General features: G+C 40.8%; 1 protein-coding gene across 1 annotated transcript in view; it reads left to right on the forward strand.

Moving 5' to 3' along the window:
• Positions 1 to 22,272, forward strand: part of TPST1 (tyrosylprotein sulfotransferase 1) — an 87,444-nt gene that overhangs the window by 43,567 nt on the left and 21,605 nt on the right. Inside the window, exon 3 of the mRNA XM_080681759.1 lies at positions 16,892 to 17,090. Coding sequence (XP_080537885.1) covers positions 16,892 to 17,090 — 199 coding nt within the window. The remainder of the gene's footprint in view (positions 1 to 16,891; positions 17,091 to 22,272) is intronic.

The raw sequence follows: 22,272 nt of genomic DNA on the forward strand, positions 1-22,272 counted from the left end.
GACTACATAAGACTAAACGCTTGTTCGTAGGACTGGCTGGTGTGGCTCAGTGGTAGAATGTCAACCTATGAACCAGAAGTTCATGGTTCGATTCCCAGTCAGGGCACATGCCCCTGTTTTGGGCTTGATCCCCAGTAGAGGTCATGCAGGAAGCAGCCGATCAATAATTCTCTCTCATCATTGATGCTTCTGTCTTTCCCTCTTCCTTCTTCTCTGAAATCAATAAAAATATATTTAAAAGCTTGTGCATAGCATCTGCACTAATAAAAGAGAAACATGCAAATTGACCATCACTCCGCTACGCCACCAGCCAATCAGAGCGAGTATGCAAATTAACCCAACAAAGATGGAAGTTAATTTGCATACGCAGGCGCAGAGCGAAGACTGAAGACAGCTTAGAAGGAAGAGGGAGGGAAAGCGGAAAGTGGGGCGGCGGCGGGAGGGAAGCCTGCCTTGGTGGGCTTCGCTCCCTTCTCTGCTTCGCTCAGGCTGCAGGAAGCCCTATTCTTGCAGGAATCTTCCTGCAATGGGCCTCTAGTAGGAAATAATTAACAAAATGAAAAGGCACCCTACAAAATGGGAAAAAAACATTTGCAAACCATGTGTGTAATAAGAGGTTAATACCCAGGCTATATAAGGAACTCATACAATTATAGAGCAAAAAACCCAAGTAACCCAGTTAAAAATGGCAATGGATTTGAGTAGACATTTTTCCAAAGAAAACTTACAAATGCCCAACAGGTAAATGAAAATGTGCTCAACATCACTAATCAGGGGAATGCAAATCAAAAGACAATGAGATAAAATCTCATACCAGTTCAGATAAAAAAGACCAGAGATAAAAGTGTTGTTGAGAATATGGAGAAAGGGAACCTTCATTCACTGCTGATGGGAATGTAAATTGGTATAGCCATTATCTAAAATAGTATGGAATTTTTCCTCAAAAAATTTAAAATAGAGTTACCATATAATTCAGCAATCCCATTCTGGGTATATATTTAAAGGAAATTAAATCAGTCTTTCAAAGAGGTATCTGTTCTCCCATATTCACTGAAGCTTTATTCACAATAGCCAAAATGTGGAAACAACCTAAGCATTGTTGACAGATGAATGGATACGGAAGATGTGGTATATATGCACAATGGATATTGTTCAGCCTTAAAAAGGTGGAAATCCTGTCATTTGTGAAAACAATGTATGAACCTGGAATACATTGTTAAGTGAAGGAAGCTAGACAGACAAAGACAAATTATTTCATGATTCTACATGTATATGGAATCTTAAAAAGTCAAATAAACAGAAGTAGAAAGTAGAATAGTGCTTACCAGGGCCAGGGAGTTGGGGGATATGATGTCTCAATGGTATCATAGGTTATGTACACTTTTCTTCACCCCTGTTTCTCAGATTGAATAATAAATGAAATTTTCTACCCTTTGACCAACATCTCCCCAATAGATGGTAGTCAAAGGGCAGAAGGCTTTCCTTATGGAGAATGAATAAGTTCTTGAGATCTACATGGTGATTGTAGTTAATAATACTTCACATTTGCTAAAGAGTGAATCTTCAGTGTTCTCACCACATACAAAAAAAAGGGGATGTGAATGTTTGTTAGACTTACTGTAGTTATCATTTCACAATGTTCTGTATATTTAAAAACATTGTATACCTTAAATATATACATTTAAAAAAATAAAAAATAAAGCAAAGTATGAGAATAATGTCCTACCAATATCAAGATAGAACTATAATAACAAACGAGATGGAAATTCTGGAGTTGAAAAGTACAATAACTGAAATGAAAAATCCATTGGGTCCAAGAGGAGATTTGAACTGGAAGAAAAAGAAAGAAAACAAATATAGATATGTCAATTGCTATTATCCAGTCTGAGGAACAGGGGGGAAAAGGCATACAGTACTTACGAGATGTGTAGGACTTCATCAAGTGTACCAATCTGTAATAATAAAAACATAATATGCTAATTAGACCAGACGTCCTTCCAGATGAAGAAGGGGCTATGAGGGAAGCCCGGGTCCCGGGTGCCAGCGGGAAACCGGTGCCAGCAGCCGGGAAGGAAGACCTTCTCTTGCATGAATTTTGTGCATCGGGCCTCTAGTATACACATAATGGGAATTCTATAAGGAAAGGAGGAGCTATTGAATGGGACAGAAAGACTATTTGAAGAAATAATGGTTAAGCACTAGCCAATTTGGCTCAGTGGATAGAGCGTTGGCCTATGGACCAAAGGGGTCCCCAGTCAAGGGCACGTACCTCAGTTTCAGGCTCCTCCCCAGTCCGGGCCCTGGTCTGGGCTCGTGCAGGAGGTAACCAATTGATGTGTTTCTCTCACATTGATGTTTCTCTCTCTTTCCCTCTCTTTTCCACTCTTCCTAAAAATCAATGGAAAAATATCATTGGGGGAGGATTAACAACAACAACAACTAAATAAATAAATAAATAAATAAATAAATAAATAAATAAATAAATAAAATGCAAACCCACCTTAAAAAAAAAAAGAAATTAAAACCCTAGTTTTAATTAAAAACGTATTGAGCCCTAGCTGGTGTGGCTCAGTGGATGGAGCGTCGGCCTGCGGACTGAAAGGTCCCGGGTTCGATTTCGGTCAAGGGCATGTCCTTTGGTTGTGGGCACATCCCCAGTAGGAGGTGTGCAGGAGGCAGCTGATGGATGTTTCTCTCTCATCGATGTTTCAAACTCTCTATCCCTCTCCCTTCCTCTCTGTAAAAAATCAATAAAATATATTTTAAAAAAAACAACAAAAAAAAAAACGTATTGACATATTCCAAAAGTTCAGTGAACTTCAAGTATGATAAAACCAAAGAGATCCACATCTAGACACATCATGATCAAACTGTAGAAAGATGATGAAGCTTTAAAGCAGTAAGAGAAAAGCAATAAGTGACATTCAAGGGACCTTCAGTAAGAGTAACAGCTGCCTTTTCATGGGAAACCATGGATTCTGGAAGGCCACAGGATGACATTCACAGTGCTAATTGGGAAAAAACTCAAGTAAGAATTTTATATCTGCCAAAACTATCCTTCAGAAATAAAAGAAAATGAGTTGATCCTCATAAAAATTGGGAGAATTCAACAGCAGCCTCCAACAGATACTAACGGGAATCCTTCAGGCTGAATGAAAGAACACTAGATTCTAATCCATATAAAAAATGTTTTTAAAGGGCAAAGTCAGTGATATAGGTTGACTCAGGACTGGCTTAGTTGGTCCCTAGAAAAAGGAGGGCTTCCAAAGATCACTTGCTTTAAGAAGGTAATGATAGAACCAGACTTCTCTCTTCTCTGCTTTTGAGGAGTCTTGTCCCATTTCCTTCATTCAATATGTAATTTTTTAATAGATCAATTGGGTGAGATCTTTTCACCATTCTAATTCTGAGTAAGTAAGTAAGTAAGTAAGTAAAAGAGTAGGGTTGCCTGGTTGGCTTGGCTCAGTGATTGAGCATCAACCTATAAACCAGGAGGTCATGGTTAGATTCCTGGTCAGAGCACATGCCTGGATTGTGGGCTCAGTCCCCGGTAGGAGACATGCAGGAGGCAGCTGATCAATGATTTTCTCTCATCATTGATGTTTCTATCTCCCTCTCCCTTTTTCTTCCTCTCTGAAATCAATAAAAATATATTTTTAAAAAAGACTAGGCTTAATATTATTAGTCAACAGGAAATGCAAATTAGAACCATAGTGAGAGCCCTAGCCAGTTTGGCTCAGTGGATAGAGCACTGGCCTGCAGACTGAAAAGTCCTGGGTTTTATTCCAGTCAAGGGCACATGCCTGGATTGCAGGCTCGATCCCCAGTAGGGGGCATGCAGGAGGCAGCCAATCAGTGATTCTCATCATTGATGTTTCAATCTCTCTCCCTCTCCCTTCCTCTCTAAAATCAATAAAAATATATTTTTAAAAACCCATAGTGAGATACCCCTACATTTCCACCAAAATGGTTAATATTGAATGGCTGAACAAACAGTGTTGGCAGGGATATAAGCAAGTGGCACTCTTAATGTTGGTGGGAGTGTAAACTAGTATAGCTACTTGGTGAAACTACTTGTTATAGCTACTTGGCAAAAACATATGCCTATCCTATGACCAATCCAATATACTCCTGGATATGTATATATGCAACAGGAAGAAGTTATACACGATGAAATTCTACCGAAAGACTTATACAAAAATATTTATAGCAGTACTATTTATAATAGCCAAAAGCTGGAAAGAAATCCAAATGTTCACCAACATGGGAATGGATAATGTAATATATTCATATGATGAGATACTACTCAGCAATAAAAAAGGGACAAACTACTGATACAACATGATTGAATCTCACAAATATTATCCTTTGCATAAAAATCCAGACACAAACGAGTATATAATCTAAGTTTCCATGTATATGAAGTTCAAAAGTAGGTAAAACTGACATAGTAGTAGTTAGAATAGTGGTTATCTTTGGGGTACTGACTGGGATGCAACACAAAGGAGCCACTTTGGAGGCTGGAAATGTTCTCTGTCTTCTGGGTGGTGGTTACATGGGTGTAGACATAAAAATTTGAGTTAAACACTTCAAAAAAACTTGCTGCTTTTGAAGGTCTTCTGTACTCCATATTATGAAAGATAGGTTAAGATCTCAAAGAAATATACTGTATATCTTTACTGGAGGCCCGAAGCACAAATTCATGCATGGGTGGGGTCCCTCGGCCTGGCCGGCAATCGGGGTCATGGGAGGTTGGCCGGCCGTGGGAGGTTGGATGTGGGAGTGCACTGACCACCAGGGGGCAGCTCCTGAGTTGAGTGTCTACCACCTGGTGGTCATTGTGCGTCAGCAACCAGTCAACTGGTTGTTAGGTTGTTCAGTTGCTTAGGCTTTTATGTATATAGGTCGCTCTATCAATGTTGTTTAAATCAGATTATAATTCACTGATTATAATAATACTATGCAGTCATTCTGGAAGGAAATTCAACCAAGTTTCATTATTTGTAATTGCTAAAAGCCTTTAGATATAACATGTTAAAATGATTTACCTTTAAGTAAAAACATAACTAGGTCTGATGATGAATCTGCTGATTACACTATTTGATTTTAGGTAATATTTAAATATTTTGTCACAAATGATATTTTTGAAGTCTATAATGGACTAAGGGCAATTATTAGCAACATTAAAGCAGCTTGGTTCTGTTATTTCCCACTGGAGGATCAAGGCAGAATGAGCAAGTGAGAGAACTTTTGAGAAATTGAAGTGCCAGTGTTTTTACAACTACTTGTAGGCCATAAAAAACAAATGAAATCTGTTCCTCACAAAGAATGCAAGGGCTGGTCAAATGCCAAGATGTTGCTACACAGAGAAAATAAAACGAGAGACAAAACCACAACAGAGCTGCTTTCATCCCAGAATGTTCAAGGAACTGAAGAATAAGGACTGGGACATGACCAGGGTACAGAGGAGAGGACGGTTAATCAGGGAGGAGAGGGATTTTTTTTCTTGTCTGTACTAGCTATTAATCTAAAGCTAGAAATGATGATTTTTATCTGAAGAATCAGAAACAGATTTCTCCAGTTTCTTCACTTACTCAACAAATATTTATTGAGCTTCTGTTATGTGCTTGGCACCATTGTAGGCACTCGTGATACAGCAGTGAACAAAAGAGACAAAAATTCCTGCCTTTGAGGGACAAGTATTAAAGCTGGGAGTGGAGCAGGAATGTGTGCACACATTATACATGTTGCAGTGAGTTTACATTAAGTAGCTACTTTTCTTGTTTAGCCATACTTTAGCCTTCACTGCACATACCTTCTGGAACCTCCAGTTTAATGCTGCTAATGAAGTTCCATTACCCTTTCTAATGAGACCCTTCTCAGTCCTTTAATAATAAATTCTCCTTGCATGTGAATCAAGATTGATCTGTCTTGATAAGTCGTCAAAAACCGAATAAGAAATAGGCCCAAATAAAAAAGAATTTAGGACAATGGTATGGAATTTTACACAAAGTAGTAATAGGATTCTTTTTTAAATTTTTTAAAAATTAACTGATTACAGAGAGAAACATCAATTTGTTGTTCCACTTAGTTATGCATTCATTGATTGGTTCTTGTATGTGCCCTGACTGGGGATTGAACCCACAACCTTGATGTATTAGGACGATGTTCTAATCAACTGAGCTACCCAGCCAGGGCCAAGAATCATAGGATCCTAATGTCAATGCAGTTAAAAGCTGAAATTAATAAAATAGGTAAAAATAGTAGATAAATAAAAACCAAAATTGGCGATTTAAGATGATCAATAAAAAGGTAATATATATCACATACTGTATATAATAGTGATAGTCACAGATAGAAATTAAAATAATTCTATGGTAATACTACATGAAAGTACATTTGTAATAAATTGAAAGCCTAGAGATAATAGAGGATTTTTCAAGGTAGATGGCAAACTTAAATGGGTTTATTAGCATCAAAGAGATTGAAAAGGTAATTAAGAGAGTCCATTTAAAAAATCATAGATGATTAACAACTGAATTGTTTCTAACCTTTATTTTATTTTATTTTTTTTAATATATTTTATTGATTTTTTACAGAGAGGAAGAGAGGAAGGGAGAGGGATAGAGAGTTAGAAACATCGATGAGAGAGAAACATCGATCAGCTGCCTCTTGCACGCCCCCTACTGGGGATGTGCCCGCAACCAAGGTACATGCCCTTGACCGGAATTGAACCTGGGACCCTTGAGTCCGCAGGCCGACGCTCTATCCACTGAGCCAAACCGGTTTTGGCTGTTTCTAACCTTTAAAGAACAGCTGAGTCCAATGCTGTTTAAACTATTTTAGGTCATAGAAAAAGATGGAAAACTCCCCAGTTCATCTTATGAAACCATGACTTAATGATAGAACCCAGTAGAAATTAACAGGAAAGCAAACCTCAGATCAATTTTCTTATGCATATAGATGCTAAAATCATAAATAAAAAATTAGAAACAGAATTCACCAGTATATCAAAGGTTAATACACTATTATGACCCAGAAAAATCTTTTAATATAATTCACTTCGTTAGTAAATTAAAGAGAACCATATGAGCATGTCACTTCAATGCTGAAAAGGCTCTTGGTAAAATTCAGTTGTCATTCATAAATAAAAACTGTTAAGTAAACTATTTGTTTACTAAACATGTTTTTACTGAGCACCCATTATATGCCAGGTAATGTTCTAAATATTGGAGCAAAAGCAGTTAACAAAGACAAAACAAAATAAACCCTTTCTTCACTGACCTTACATTAATATTTGGGAGTCATCCATAAAAAATAAGTTAAATGTCTCATTTATCAGATGGTAATAAATACTGTAGAGAGAAATAAAGCAGAAAATAGATAATTGCCAAGAGCTGGGGCATAGGAATAGTAGGGAAATCCTGTCCTCATTGATAAGGTAGGCATTTCTAGCAGAGACCTATGGGAGAGCAAGAGCAGGTGAACAAAACAAAAATTCCTGCCCTCATGGAGCCTACAATCCAGTGGGGAAAGGCAAAAAACAAAAATCACACTAAATAAGAAAAGCCTATAGTATATTAGGAGGTTATAAAGGCTATGGAATAAAAGAAAAATCAGGAGAGTAAAGGGAACCAAGACTCAGAGGATTTTGAGGGACAGTCTGTAATATTAGGTAGAGTAGTCAGGATATTCCTCATGGAAAAGCTGAGATCTGAGGGAAGTCTTGAAGGAGGTGAGGGTATTAGCCACGTGGACATGGGAGTTTGTGGAATTCAGATTATGTTATGTAGCGCCTTGAAGACCATTATAAGGACAATTTAGAAATAGTTTAATGATTTTTAATAAGTCAAACACCCTTGTAACTATTAGCTATGTCAAGAACTTAAACTCTGCCAGTCAATCCAGAAGACTTTCCATGTATACTCTCTGACTGTATCTCCTTTCCCCTGAAACTATCCACTATTCTGGCACTTTCAGGATCACTTCCTTATATTTCTTTATAGTTTTATCACCCAGTTGTGTATACCTATAAACTATATTCTTACCTATCTATCTATATAAAAGCCTAAGTGACCATCGCAACTGAACGGTCGACTGAACAGGCTGTGTGGGGTGACCAGGCCAGCAGGGGTGTTAGTGAGGGATGAGCAAATGATCGAGCAGCAGGCTACGTGGGGCAACCAGGCTGGCGGGGGTGGGGCATGAGGGGTGACCAGGCCGGCAGGGCCGGGGGACAGTTGGGGGTGACCAGGCTGGCATGGGGGGCAGTAAGGGCGATCAGGCCAGCAGGGGGCAGTTAGGGGCAACCAGGCTGGCGGAGGTGGGCAATTAGGGGCGATCAGGCAGTCAGGCAGGTGAGCAGTTAGGAGCCAGTGGTCCCGGATTGTGAGAGGGATGTCTGACTGCCGGTTTAGATGCCCGGGATCAGGCCTAAACCAGCAGTTGGACATCCCCCGAGAGGTCCCGGATTGGAGAGGGTGCAGGATGGGCTGAGGGGACCCAAACCACCACCCCCTCCCCGCACGAATTTCATGCACCGAGCCTCTAGTTAAAAATAATTTGGTGTCTTAAGTTTCTTTTAATCAGTTTCTTTCTTTATCATGTTCTTTTTGTTGTTGTTGTTAATCCTTACCTGAGGACATTTTCCCATTGATTTTTAGAGTGAGTGGAAGGGAGGGGGAGAGACACAGAGAGAAACCTCAATGTGAGAGAGATACATCGAGTGATTGCCTCCCACACTCACCCCGACAGGGGCCAGGAGTAGAGCATGCAACAGAGGTACATGGTCTTGACCAGAACTGAACCCGTGACCACCCTTCAGTCACAGGCCGACGCTCTATCCATTGAGCCAAACCAGCCAGAGGTATCAGATTCTTTAGTTTTAGAAGAGTCTGGGTCATTTAGCCTGTAAAGTTATTTACAATCTTAATTTAGCTGATTGCAAAATTTTTGCAATCAAACTGCTGACTGTCCAAAGTATTCTTTTGAATTCTGTACTTCATGCAAATTGGCACCTGAATCCAGAGGATTAATCAGACTCAAGATTTGACTTGGCAAGGCTGTCCATTATGTGTAGTCTTTCTTTTTGTGATTTTAGCAGCCATGATCCTTGGTGCCTAGATTCATCAATTTGTTGTATCCTGCAACATTTTGATATTCTAATCTGATTTCCTTTCTATGTATTAGTTGGAAAACTTTTATAAAGTGATACTCTCTGCATCTACTATTTGATATCCAGATTTACTGTTCACATAGGAAAATAGAATGATAAATACTGATAAGTTCTTGATTCTTATTCTTTACTTGGTAGTTTTCAAAATAATGAGTTGGTTCCTTATCATATCTTCCCAAGAGACATGATATGACTTGTGTTTTTAAAGGCTGTATCTGGCTTACATACTGAGAGTAGACCACAAGGATATCAAAGAAGAAGTAGGGAGACTATTAGAAGAATATTGTAGAAATCAAGGCAAGAGATAATATTGGCTTGGACCAGGGAAATGGCAGTGGAGTTCATGAGAAGTGGTGACATTTGGATATGTTCTGAGGTATAGTTGGTAAGATTTTTGATGGGTTGGATGTGGATATGAGAAAAAGAGTAGTCAAAAGACAATTCCAGTTTTATTTTGTTTAATCCTGCACATGAAGAATGAATTTGTTTTCAACTGAGATGGGAAAGACTACGAAAATAGTAGATTTAGGGGGAAGATTAGGAGTTCAGTTTGGACTATGTTGAGCTTCAGATATAGTTATTAGACTTCTGAGTGACTAAGAAAATAAAAATAAAAATAAAAATCACAGTCATATCACTGTCATTGTTAGCATTTTGGTATAATTTTATGCATATATATATATATATATATATATATATATATATATAAAACATTCATATATAACCCATTTTTACAAAATTGAATTTATGTTGTGTGTACATTTTTAGATCCTTTTTCACAAGACAAAACTGGAGCATTTTCTAGAAGTGAAATAATCTTTGAAAACCTGATTTAATGGTATTTCATCTTCAGCTTACTGTAATAACTCTAGCCATATAGAATATGCCCTCTTTTACACATGCCTTTTTGCATGTCCATTCTAATCCTGATGCTTTAGTACAGAGGATTTGGTTTCCTGTAGTTACTGTGTATTATGATTGACACCTGTGGTTTGGCAGCCGGCCTAGCTCTAAGTGTTCAATTAAGACTTATGGAAGATCCATGCTTTTAAAATGAGTGTCTTGGAGGATTATATTCATCTCAGTCATTCCAGACCTTGGCATTGTCCCCATTCTCCGAGGAGGAGTGCCTTCTGCTATGAATGCTACAGTGGGAAGGAAGCCTGGGCACTTACAATGGGGAGAACCTACAGATTCCCAGGTGCCTGTAGTGCTGTGCCTGGGTTGTAGATTTTGAAATATAGTCTGTCATGTTTTAAGGTCCCAGGGAGACTCAAAGATACTGGAATGGTGACTAGTTTATACCCTAGTACACTTCAGACCTAAGTGTTGGTTAATTTCTGGAAGGACCAAAGGAGTAAGAGAGATTTGATGAGCTCCATCCAGCCTGCAGGTTGTTGTCTAAAAAAGAAAGTCAGGCTCTCTGGGCCAGGCTCATCTCTTTCTAATCACTGTATCCTTTTGAACACAGAATGGCAAACTTTTTCTGTAAAGGGTCAGATATTTTTGGCTTTACAGGCCACACGATTTCTGTCGTAACTGTTCAGCTCTGATATTGTAGAACAAAAGCAACCGTAGACAGTGCAGAAACAAGTGGGTGTGGCTGTGTTCCTGTAAATCTTAATTTATAAATCAGGCAGCAGACTAGATTTGAGCCATAGTTTCCCAATCTCTGCATTTGAACAATCTTTTTGAAACTGTGTCTCTACCTGCTAGTGGTCATTATCCCCAGTCTCTGGGGATCAGTTTTCTTAGATCACAAAGTGAGATCACACAGGCCCAACTTCCAGGTCTGTATTATCCCTACTATGCCTTGCTTCCTCTTAGAAAAAGCCAAGCTAAATTACTAGAACCCATGGGAAGAGAGGAAAGGTGAGCCCAAAGAGTTGATTTGGAACTCAGCTCTTAAGAGTAGAAAGTTTGGCCCAGCCAGTGTGGGTCAGTGGTTGAGCGTCAACCCATGAACCAAGAGGTCTACGGTTCTATTCCCAGTCAGGGCACAAGTCTGGGGTTGCGGGCTTGATCCCCAGTAGGGGTGTGCAGGAAGCAGCCAGTGGAAGAGAGATGTTTCTCTCTCTCTATTCCTCTTCCTCTCTCTCTAAAATCAATAAAAACGTATTTTTTAAAAAGAGTGGGAAAGTTCCTGTGGTTCACCAACAGACAATGACCTCCTGGAGGATTGATTTTTATTTTCTATTTCATTTTATTTTACTTATCCATCCTTATAGACCAACAGATCCCTTTCTTGAACCTGATAAGTGCAAAGTAAACACTTTCCCCCCTCACACTCCTCACCCAAGTAGCCTCAGTACATCCTTTACTCTCCTCATGTGCCATTCTTAGATCAAGGTTGACACTTTTTTTCTGTAAAAGGCTAAATAGTAAATCTTTTAGGTTTTGGGAACCATAGGGTCTTCCTCTCAACTACTTAACTCTGTCATTGCAGACAAGAGCAGCCATAGACAGTATGTGATGTGAACACATGAGCGTGGATGTGTTCCAATAAAACTTTAGGACATTGAAATTTGATGTTATGTGATTCATGTGTTATAAAATATTATTCTTTTTATTAAAAAAATACTTAAAAATGTAAAGGCCATTCTTAGCTCGAAGGCCAGACAGGCAGTGCGACTAGGTTTGGCCTGTAACCCATAGATTGCTAACTCTTGCCTTAGCTACTTGGTAATTTACCCTGACTCAGGTGTCCTCACCCAGGAGAAGAATTAGCCTAGTTCTGCCACCTGCATTCCCATAATATGGTTCCTAACCTTTGTCATTACATTTATCATGCTGTGTATTAATCATGTTTCTATGTTATCTCTTGTACTGGATTCTGATCTTCTTGAGAGGAAGGCTGTGGCCTAGTCAGTCATCTTTGCATCTTTAGTATCTAACACTTGATCTGACACGTAGGGGGTATTGAAGAAATGTTTAATTTGAATTTTATGCTCAATAAATATAAAATGACTTTACTACTGTCTTAATGAGAAGCACCTGATAGACATGCAATAGGCTTCCAAGTTCTTCCCCTAAGGAATCCATAGTAACTACATTTGCTGCTAGTGGATCTTGTGACTCAGTGGTTATATAACAAAGCCTTTCCAAATTCTTTTATTTTAGAGTTCTATCTCTTCCAGACAAGAGATGGTTGGGCTTTATTTTAAATCATTTCTTCAATCCTAATGGCAAAGAGTGGCTTTCACTTTACTTATGAGCCAGTGCTATAGTCTGGATGAAAAAAATAATAATAGCTATTTCTTACTGAGCACATACTACGTTCCAGTCTCTAATTTTTCTTTAGACCTTTGGTAACTTTCTGACTGCTATCAATTTACCTCTTTTTCTTTGTTCCCTACACCTGAAACAAACAAAGCAACGTTATGTTTTTCCTCCATGTTCTCTGTTATACTGAATGATAACACCATCCATTCAGTCCTTTAAGTCAAATCTGAGTTCATCTAGACTCCTTTCCCTTTTTCCCCCCATATATAATTGGCCAGCAAGTCTTATAAATGTCTCTTTTAAAAATCTATAAAGTTTTTCATCCTTCTATCTCTTGTTTCATTTGCTCTAGTTGAAACTTTAATAATTTCTCAACTCATCCAATATATACTTGAACATCTGTATTGTTTTTCCTGATCCTGGTTGTCCCATCTTTCAATGGACTCTTCCCATAGTTATTAGCACTAAATGCTGATAATGATATTCTATCATATCACTCTTATAATTAAAACCCTTTTATCACCCCCCAACATTGTCAAGATAAAGCCAACTTCCTAGTCATGGCATACAAGACCTTATGTGTGGCTCCAGTGCCTAACACAGATATGTTTCAGAATTCAGAAAGTTTTGGATTTTAGAAAAATCATATCCTATATAATAAAAGCCTAATATGCTAAGTTTTCAGTCATCCAGTCGTTTGTTCAACCAATCAAAGTGTAATATGCTAATGATATGCTAAGGCCGCTAAACCACTCGCTATGATGTGCACTGACCACCAGGGGGCAGACAGTCGACCAGTTGATCAGTCGCTATGACGTGCACTGACCACGAGGGGGCGCTCAACACAGGAGCTGCCCCCTGGTCGTCAGTGCACTCCCACAGTGGGAGTGCTGGTCATCCAGAAGCCAGGCTCATGGCTGGCGAGTGCAGCAGTGGTGGCAGGAGCCTCTCTCACCTCTGCGGCAGTTGGATATCCCCCGATGGCTCCCAGTCTGCGAGAGGGCGCAGGCCGGGCTGAGGGACCCCCCAAGTGCACGAATTTCGTGCACTGGGCCTCTTGTGTTTACATGACACATTATATAACACTAGAGGCCCGATGCACGAAATTCGTGCAAGGGGCTTGGCCCTCGCAGCCGCTTGCCTCGGCCCTTGCAGCTGTGGCTTCGTCCGGAAGGTCGTCCAGAAGGACATCTGAAAGGTCGTTTAGTGTCCAGTCTAATTAGCATATTACACTTTTATTATTATAGATATTCTGTTGGTTCTGGATCAACACTCTGAAGCAAACACATTAATACTTCTTCATCAAAGAATATGAGTGTTTATATCAAGTAGAATAAAGACTATACATAGATTCTGATAAGTTCAGGTCCTGTTTCACTACTAAATGAGTTACAGGAATATGTTTAGTTCTTAGAGCTTTTTGGGTTTCAAAAATTGGGACAAGAGACTGTGGCCCTGTATATATCCAGTGGTCTGCCAGAGCTGGCTTGCCCCAGTTGCAGAAAGTTCATTTTGTGCATCTCTTCCCAACTCTGCAGTTGGTGACTTCATGTTGGTAGGTTGAAATCAGCCATGGTGGGAGTTTTCCCACCATGGTCATCAGTAAATGCAGCAAATTCTGGCCTTTTCTTCCCTGGAGAGCAGGCTGTTAAACAGTACCAGCACAGCACGATATATACAGATTATATGTATAGTTCATCTGTATGATCTTACCATTGTGGCAAACCAACTTGCTCACTCTACTCAGGGCAAAAGGCCAAGGTTTTCAGGGAGGCATAGAATGTAATAATTCAGATAATCAATAATATGGCAATAGAGAAACTGGGGAGGTGGGTGGGGACTTTGGAGTCAGATAGATATGGATTCCAATTTTAACTTCATTATTTCTAGACTCTGTGATTCTGGGTAACTCACTTACCGTATCTGGGTCTCAGTTTACACATTTGAAAATTGAGGACTGATAATGTCTTTCTCTTAAGGTTGTTTTAAGGTTTAATGAGATATCATATGCAAAGTACCTGACATAGAATGAACAGAAAATGTTTTTCTTTGTTTACTATAAACCTTTTTTTATGCTGGAGATGTTTATTTCTGCAGACATTGCTCTCATTCTCTAACATTCCTAACACATCCACAATAAATATCATGCAGTTTGCACCTGAATATTCTCTAGTTATTTCATATGTGTCAGTTGATCTCATATAAAGGTATGATCCTTGAGTTCTCTTGAACATGTTTGTACAAACTAAATGTGTAGGTTTTTTATTCCATGAAAAGTTTTTTGTTATTTATTTAATAAACATTTTGAGTACCTATTTTATGTTCATGTGCTAGTGCTGGTGATAGATTAATAAGACATAGAATTTCCTTATATTCTGGTGGAATGTTAGGTAGTTGGGCCTGAAAGCCAACTATTTAAATGCAGGGAAATTATGAGGCTTTTGTAGTAATCCAGGCATGAGCCTGACCAGAAATCAAAGCAGCAACCCTTTGGTGCATGGGACTACACCCAACCAACTGAGCCAAACTGGCCAGGACCAGGATGTTCTCCATGCAGATAAAGAAAGTCAAGTAAATGCCCTGGCTCAGTTGATTGGAGAGTTGTCTTGTACACCAAAAGGTGATGGGTTTGATTACTGGTCAGGCCATATTGGGGAGGCAACTGATTGATGTTTCTCTCTCACATCGATATTCTCTTTCTCTCTCTCTCACCTTCCCCTACTTCCTCTCTCAAAAAAAAAGAAAAAAGAGAGAAAAGAAAGTCAAGCAAGGATCATTTAGAGGTGAACCCATCCAGTGAAAATGTGTAGAGTGAAGAGAGCTGTGCGTTAAGTGGAGTCTTGGAGAAATTTTTAAGTGAGGAAAAAAGAATTGGTTATTGAGGCAGGAAGAAAACCTGGAGCTAGTGGCCTCACAGAATCCCAGGGAAGAATTAATTTCATTTTCTCTTGTCTGTTTTTTTAGGCAGGGAGCCCCTTTGAGTGATTCCTCATCAGATAGTGATTATCTGCAGTGAGAGGCCACATACTTAAAGAAAAAGGGTTGTTACCTTTGTTTGAATACCATATTTGAATGACTTATGTATTATGATATACTAGTATAACTCTCTTAAGCACTTTTGTTTTTAGGCATTTGGCCAAAATCTGCTAATTCAGAACCAATTTGTATCTAGATGTCACTTTATATTATATTTTTTCTTAGATTATGAGTTGTTTAGTAAAATATAGTCAATACAAGCTTAAAGTAGGTTTCTAGGTTAAGAGGTAGAACACATTTATTTTGTAACTAGAGGCCCGGTGCACGAAATTCATGCACGGGGGAGGGGAGCCCTCAGCCCAGCCTGCACCCTCTCCAATCCGGGACCCCTCAGGGGATGTCTGACTGCTGGTTTAGGCCCAATCCCGGGGATCTGGCCTAAACCAGCAGTCGGACATCCCTCTCACAATCCAGGACTGCTGGCTCCTAACTGCTCACCTGCCTGCCTGCCTGATTGCCCCTAACTGTGCCCCCTGCCAGCCTGATCACCCCTAACCACTTCTGCCTGCCGGCCTGGTCACCCCTAACTGCCCCCCCTGCCAGCCTGGTCACTCCCAACTGCCCCCCCCCTGCTGGCCTGGTTGCCCCCACTGCCCCCCTGCTGGCTTGGTTGCTCCCAACTGCCCCCCTGCTGGCCTGGTTGTCCCAACTGCCCCCCCCCCACTGGCCTGGTCACCCTCAACTGCCCCCCCCTGCCGGCCTGGTCGCCCCCAACTTCCCCCCTGCTGGCCTGGTCCCCCCCAACTGCCCCCCCTGCTGGCCTGGTTGCCCCACACAGCCTGATGTTCAGTCGTCCATCTGGTTGTTTCAGTCGTGATGGCCCCTGGCTTTTTATATATTAGGATATTAAAAGTCAGAAACAGCACCTCTTTTTCTTCCTTAGAAAGTAGAGTTCTTCAGGAAGTCAACAGAAAAACAGAACAAATGAATATTATGCATTCTTAGTGGATCATGGTTCTCTCCATTGTTTTATTATGAAAATTTTCAAATGTACAAAGATTGGAAAGAATTATACCCACTATCTGATACAATTAAGATTTTACATTTATAAAATTAAGATTTTGCTCTATTTGCTTTGTCACATGTCTGTCCATCTAGTCATTCAGTCCATCAGTCCCATCTTTTTTTCTTTTTGGTGCATTTCAAGTAAGTCGACTAGCTGTTTTTCTAAGTGGTTCTATTTTTTCTGAACATTGTAATTAAAATGTCAGCACATTTTGTGCAGATGATATCAGCTCATCCTTTTTCCTATTTCTAGAAATCTGAGGTTGCCAATAATTGCTGTCAACTTTAGAATATTAAACAACTTATGGTAAATACTATTAAGCTTGATCAGTGCCCACATTATAATGGAAACACTTAAAATTTTTAAAGTTATCAAAAATAATTTTCAGTGGTCTTTGAACACTATTTTTTTGTATTTTAAATAAATATTTATTCATATTCTATTGTTTCCAGAGTGGAGAGATCAACAGACCAAGTCATCAAGCCAGTCAATGTGGCAGCTCTATCAAAATGGGTTGGGAAAATACCTCCAGACGTTTTACAAGACATGGCAGTGATTGCACCCATGCTTGCCAAACTTGGATATGACCCATATGCCAATCCACCCAACTATGGAAAACCTGATCCCAAAATCCTTGAAAACACTAGAAGGGTAAGTGAGATTTTTAAAGTGAATTGAGAAAACTGGATATGGAATTTGAATCCTGAAAAGTTTTTCTTCCTTGCTTTCTTTTTATGATTAGAAAATTATTTTAAAGTGGAAAAATTCTATTTGTAGGATACTTTATTATCATATGTCTTCCACTGCATTTTAAGTAAAACTGTGGCTCTTCCCAGGAACTTTGGGGACAATTTTAAAATATATTTTGCACAATTTCCAGGATGGTGCTTACTGTTGGGGAGATTTGTACTCATAGCTGATTTACCACAAATTTGCATAAATACCAGAATTACTAGCAACCTCACTTAATTCTAGTTTCTCTTTTCTTTGAATTTAATGACTACTTTACTTTTAAACCTTTGTTTAGATGAGGCATGATTTCTTGATACTTGAAAACTAAACATAGGATACATTAGAAGAATTATTAAACATGCAATAAATTACTCTCTGATTGAGAAAAGGTTGCTGTTAAAGTATAATTATAAATTTTCCTATTAATAAATTATGCTCACATCTTTATGAAATGTTGTTTCAGAAAAGCTGAAAACTCAAGAGCTAATCTGAATATATACCTTAGCAGTTGAATCTACTTCAAATCAGACCTTAATGTATTCCTTTTAAAAATTGTGGTAAAATATACATAATGAAAGGATTCTCAGACCAAATTCCATCTTGTGTGTACAGGCTTCCCCACACCACCAAGCAATTCCCTGACGCCATCAGGGTGTCCAAGAATGCAACTAAATTCTGGCACCATTTACCCAGAGACAGAATCAGATTCCACAGGGAAAGGGCTCATTCCCACTAGACCACCCTTCACTTCAGATACCAGTTGCAGCCCAGGTTGTTCCAAACAGCTACAAATCAGAGGTTCTCATGACCCTCCTCCTTGGGTTTAATTAATTTGGTAGAATGGCTCACAATACTCAAGAAAACCCGTTTACTCACTTAAATTATAGATTTATTACTAAGGACATTAAAGGATAGGAATCAATAGTGAGACGAAGAGGTATGTGGTGGGGGGTCTCGAATACAGGAGCTTCTAGCCTCATGGGGCTGATACCCAGCATATGGTAGCATTCTGGTTCCTGTAGATGGAAGCTCTCCAAAAAGGGTCTAAGAGCTGTCCTTTCGGGTTCTTATGAAAGTGTCATTACATAGTCATGATTGACTAAGTCTTTGACCACTGTCCATTGATTCAGCCTCAAGCCCTTCTCCCCTCCTTGGAAACTGGGGTGGGACTGAATGTTCTAAACCTCAAACCACATGGTTGGTTTCCAGTGACAACCAGCCCCTACCCTGGGGTTGTTTCCAAAAGTCACCTCATTAACATAACAAGAGACACCATTGTTGCTCTCATCACTTAAGATATTTACAAGGAGTTGGAGAGCTGTGAGCCAGGAACTGTGGATGAAGACCAAATATATCTGAGAAATATATTTTTGTCATCTGAATGACCAAATATATTGTTACAGAATTTACCAGGCGACCAAAAAATATGCAGGAGTACCAGAGACACAGGAAAAAACCATTTATTTTCAGATGCTTCACATGTACCTGTACAGTGAGTGACTCAGGGGATACTGTTTCTCTCCAAATCCTGAGCAAGCCAATATGGAGGAAGTGTTCCCTTTATACCCTTTGATTTCTTTGTCCCCCAAATATGGGATGGGACTTCCGGACCTTTTGTGGGCTTTGCAAAAAGCCCCGGGTGTTGGGATAGGGGCTGTGAGACCACACCTGAAGACCTGGCCTGGTGCCAGCGCTGATAACCCCCTCCAGGGATTGTTCATGGCTTATGGCTTCTGTAAAATGGGAGTAGTACTTAGGTAAACAGGTCTTGCAAGACCAGATTGTGGAGAAAGTGGCAGTGACTTAATTATAGGCTATCAAGAATGTACATTAGGTTACTGGCACAGATTCAGATTGCTAGGCCCTCCCCCCCCCTCCCCCCCGCCAAATGTCTCATTTTCCCCATCAATATATATTATAAACCAAAATGTTGCACATAACATAAAATTTACCACTTAACATTATAGGTGTTTAGTTCAGTGGCATTAATACATTTGCATTGTTTTTTGTTTTGTTTTTTTAATCTTCCCTTCCCACCACCCCCATCCCTTTGCTATTTTGCAAGAACTAGTCCTATTAGGAGCCTGGTGGCTTTGCAGCCTGGCAATTGTGTTTACAGGGTTCAAATGAGATTTTATTTGTTTTTTGTTTGTTTGTTTTGTTTTTGTTTTTTTTAGACACCAGGGTCCCAAAACATCTGGGTAGTCCTTAAATCTGGGGCCCGGGACAGAAAAATGTGAGCTTGGGAGAAGGCCGTTTTCTTTACGCTTTCTACGAAATCAGTTAATGCAAACCTCGGTGTGGGAGGGCAGAGAGGCTGGAATCCACTAGAAATGGCCCTGGAGAGAGACCAATTGCCGATTTGGGCCTGGGGATAGGAATGACTGCCCCTCACAGAGCCACAGTCAAATCCCCTCTGGACAACAAGGCTCAGAATTGATGCTCCGTTGACCTCTTCTGGCTTCTCAGAGATGGAGCCAGCTGGGCCTTGGCCCTCTTCCCGTTGCCCCAGGAAACCTCCCAACCTCTTCTAGCCACTCACCCCGCACGTTGGGGCGTTACTTTTGTGGAAAGTTTGCACTATGCCCCAAGCCCCAATGCAAAAAGGTTTTGGACAGCATGGCAATTCAATGGAAGCTGCAGTTTGGAAGCCAGAATTGGTTGGGATCTCAAAGATGTTCACCCAACCCCGTTTATTTGCCACCTAGATATAGCGAGCTCAGGAAAGCCCAGGGGTTTGCCAAAGGTCACCCAGCAAGTCGCTGGTGGGGCACAGATCATGGCAGCCCCCGCGGTGGGGGAGGCATCAGGGGCTTTTTTTCTCGCTGCTCTGGGAACTCCCAGCCCTGAAAGACTGTTGTTCCAGGTAGGCCTCTGCCCCAGTGACTGACAAGTTGGTGTCACGGGCGTCGCTGAAAAATCAGACCTGATCCAGGGAACTGTCCATGGCCGCACTCCGACCTCTGGGAAATGGGATCTGGGAGGCCTCCCAGGGCCCGGTGGCGACTCTGAAAAGCATCCATTTGCATTGTTATGCAACTATCCCCACCATCCATCTCCAGAACTTTTTTCATCTTTCCAAACTGAAACTACATACTCATTACCTATTCTCCCTCCCTCCAGCCCCTGGCAATCACAGTTCTATTTTCAGTCTCTAGATGTATTTGAAACTATAATTTAAACAAGAAAACCATGTTAGCATAAGTTCACTGATAAATTATTTGATTTCAAGATTAAACTTTCTGGCCTTTTTCTGGCATTCTTTTGTTTATGTCAATGATCTCCCCTCCCCACAACCTTATAACATATTCTCTTTATTCCCTCTCTTTTGATAAAAGAACTGATAATTTTATATATATCCTATATAATAAAGATGTAATGGTCGTTATGCCATGAAGTGTCATGACTAACTGCATAACTACCGGATCACAGATCAGCAGGAGGGTGGGGCAGCCAGCTACAAGTGGTTAGCAGAGAGAGCTACAGGAGGGGGCAGGGCAGCAAGCTATGGGGAGGGGTCCGGGGGGTGGAGGGAGCTACAGGAGGGCGGGGCAGCAGGTGGAGAGCTACTGGAGGGTGGCAGCAAGCTACTGGCGAGCTACTGGCGCACAGATTCATGCGCAGGGCTACTACTATATATATATATATATTTTTAAATATTTTTATTGATTTCAGAGAAGAAGGGAGAGGGAGAGAGAGATAGAAACAATGACGAAAGAAAAAAAAAGAAACAGTAATGGTGAGAGAGAATCATTTATCAGCTGCCTCCTGCACACCCCCTATTGGGGATTGAACTGGCCACCTGGGCATGTGCCCTGACCAGGACTCAAACCATGACTTCTTGGTTTATAAGTCAATGCTCAACCACTGAGCAACACCAGCCGGGCACAAATTTATATCTTATGAGGTTAATTTCCAATGTGGATTTTTTTCTCTTAAGTATTATTTTCATTTTCCTTTTTCAGTTCATCAGTGGCTATGTAGGAAGAGCTATCTTCTTGTAACCCATCATATATAAAGACAAATTTTTTATTTGTAAAATAATCTTTGTTCTTTTTATACTTTTCATATATATGAACATTTTACTATCCTATCTAATAAAAGAGCAATACGCAAATTGACCGTCACTCCAACACACAAGATGGCTGCCCCCATGTGGACACAAGATGGCCACCACAGGATGGCCGGCAGGGGAGGGCAGTTGTGGGCGATCAGGCCTGCAGGGAAGGGCAGTTGTGGGGGACCAGGCCAGCACAGGAGAGCAGTTAGGGTGACCAGGCTGGCAGGGGAGGGCAGTTAGGGGTGACCAGGCCAGCAGGGGAGGGCAATTGTGGGGGACCAGGCCTGCAGGGGAGGGCAGTTGGGGGCAACCAGGCCAGCAAGGGAGGGCAGTTAGGGGTGACCAGGCCTGCAGGGGAGGACAGTTAGGGGCGACCAGGCCTGCAGGGGAGGGCAGTTGGGGGTGACCAGGCTGGCAGGGGAGGGCAGTTAGGGGTGACCAGGACGGCAGGGGAGGACAGTTAGGGGCAATCAGGCCAGCAGGGGATCAGTTAGACATCGATCAGGCTGGCAGGGGAGTGGTTATGGGGTGATCAGGCTGGCAGGCAGAAGCAGTTAGGGGCAATCAGGCAGGCAGGCAGGTGAGCAGTTGGGAGCCAGCAGTTCTGGATTGTGAGAGGGATGTCCGACTGCCCGGTGGGATCGGGCCTAAACGGGCAGTCGGACATCCCTCGAAGAGTCCCAGATTGGAGAGGGTGCAGGCTGGACTAAGGGACACACACCCACCCACCCACCCACCCACACATACCCCCGTGCACGAATTTTGTGCACCGGGCCTCTAGTAAAAATATAAGCTCAGTGTATAAAACTTATAAAAGATAAGAGAATAAAATTCACCTATAATGTTACTGTTACTGAACGGCCCCCTGAGTCAGAGAGGGAGGGCTGTCCCCTCCTCAGCTCTAGTCAATCTCATAAGAAAGATTTTAGATGAGTGACAGACCACAATGTTGTAGCAAAGCAAGCAAATTTATTAAGGAAGCAAGGCAAACAAATTTTAAAAATACACTTATCAAAAGCACAAATGGGCAACCCAGCTGGT

The sequence above is a fragment of the Plecotus auritus genome, assembly GCF_963455305.1.
Source record: "Plecotus auritus genome assembly, chromosome: 7".
Taxonomy (NCBI): domain Eukaryota; kingdom Metazoa; phylum Chordata; class Mammalia; order Chiroptera; family Vespertilionidae; genus Plecotus; species Plecotus auritus.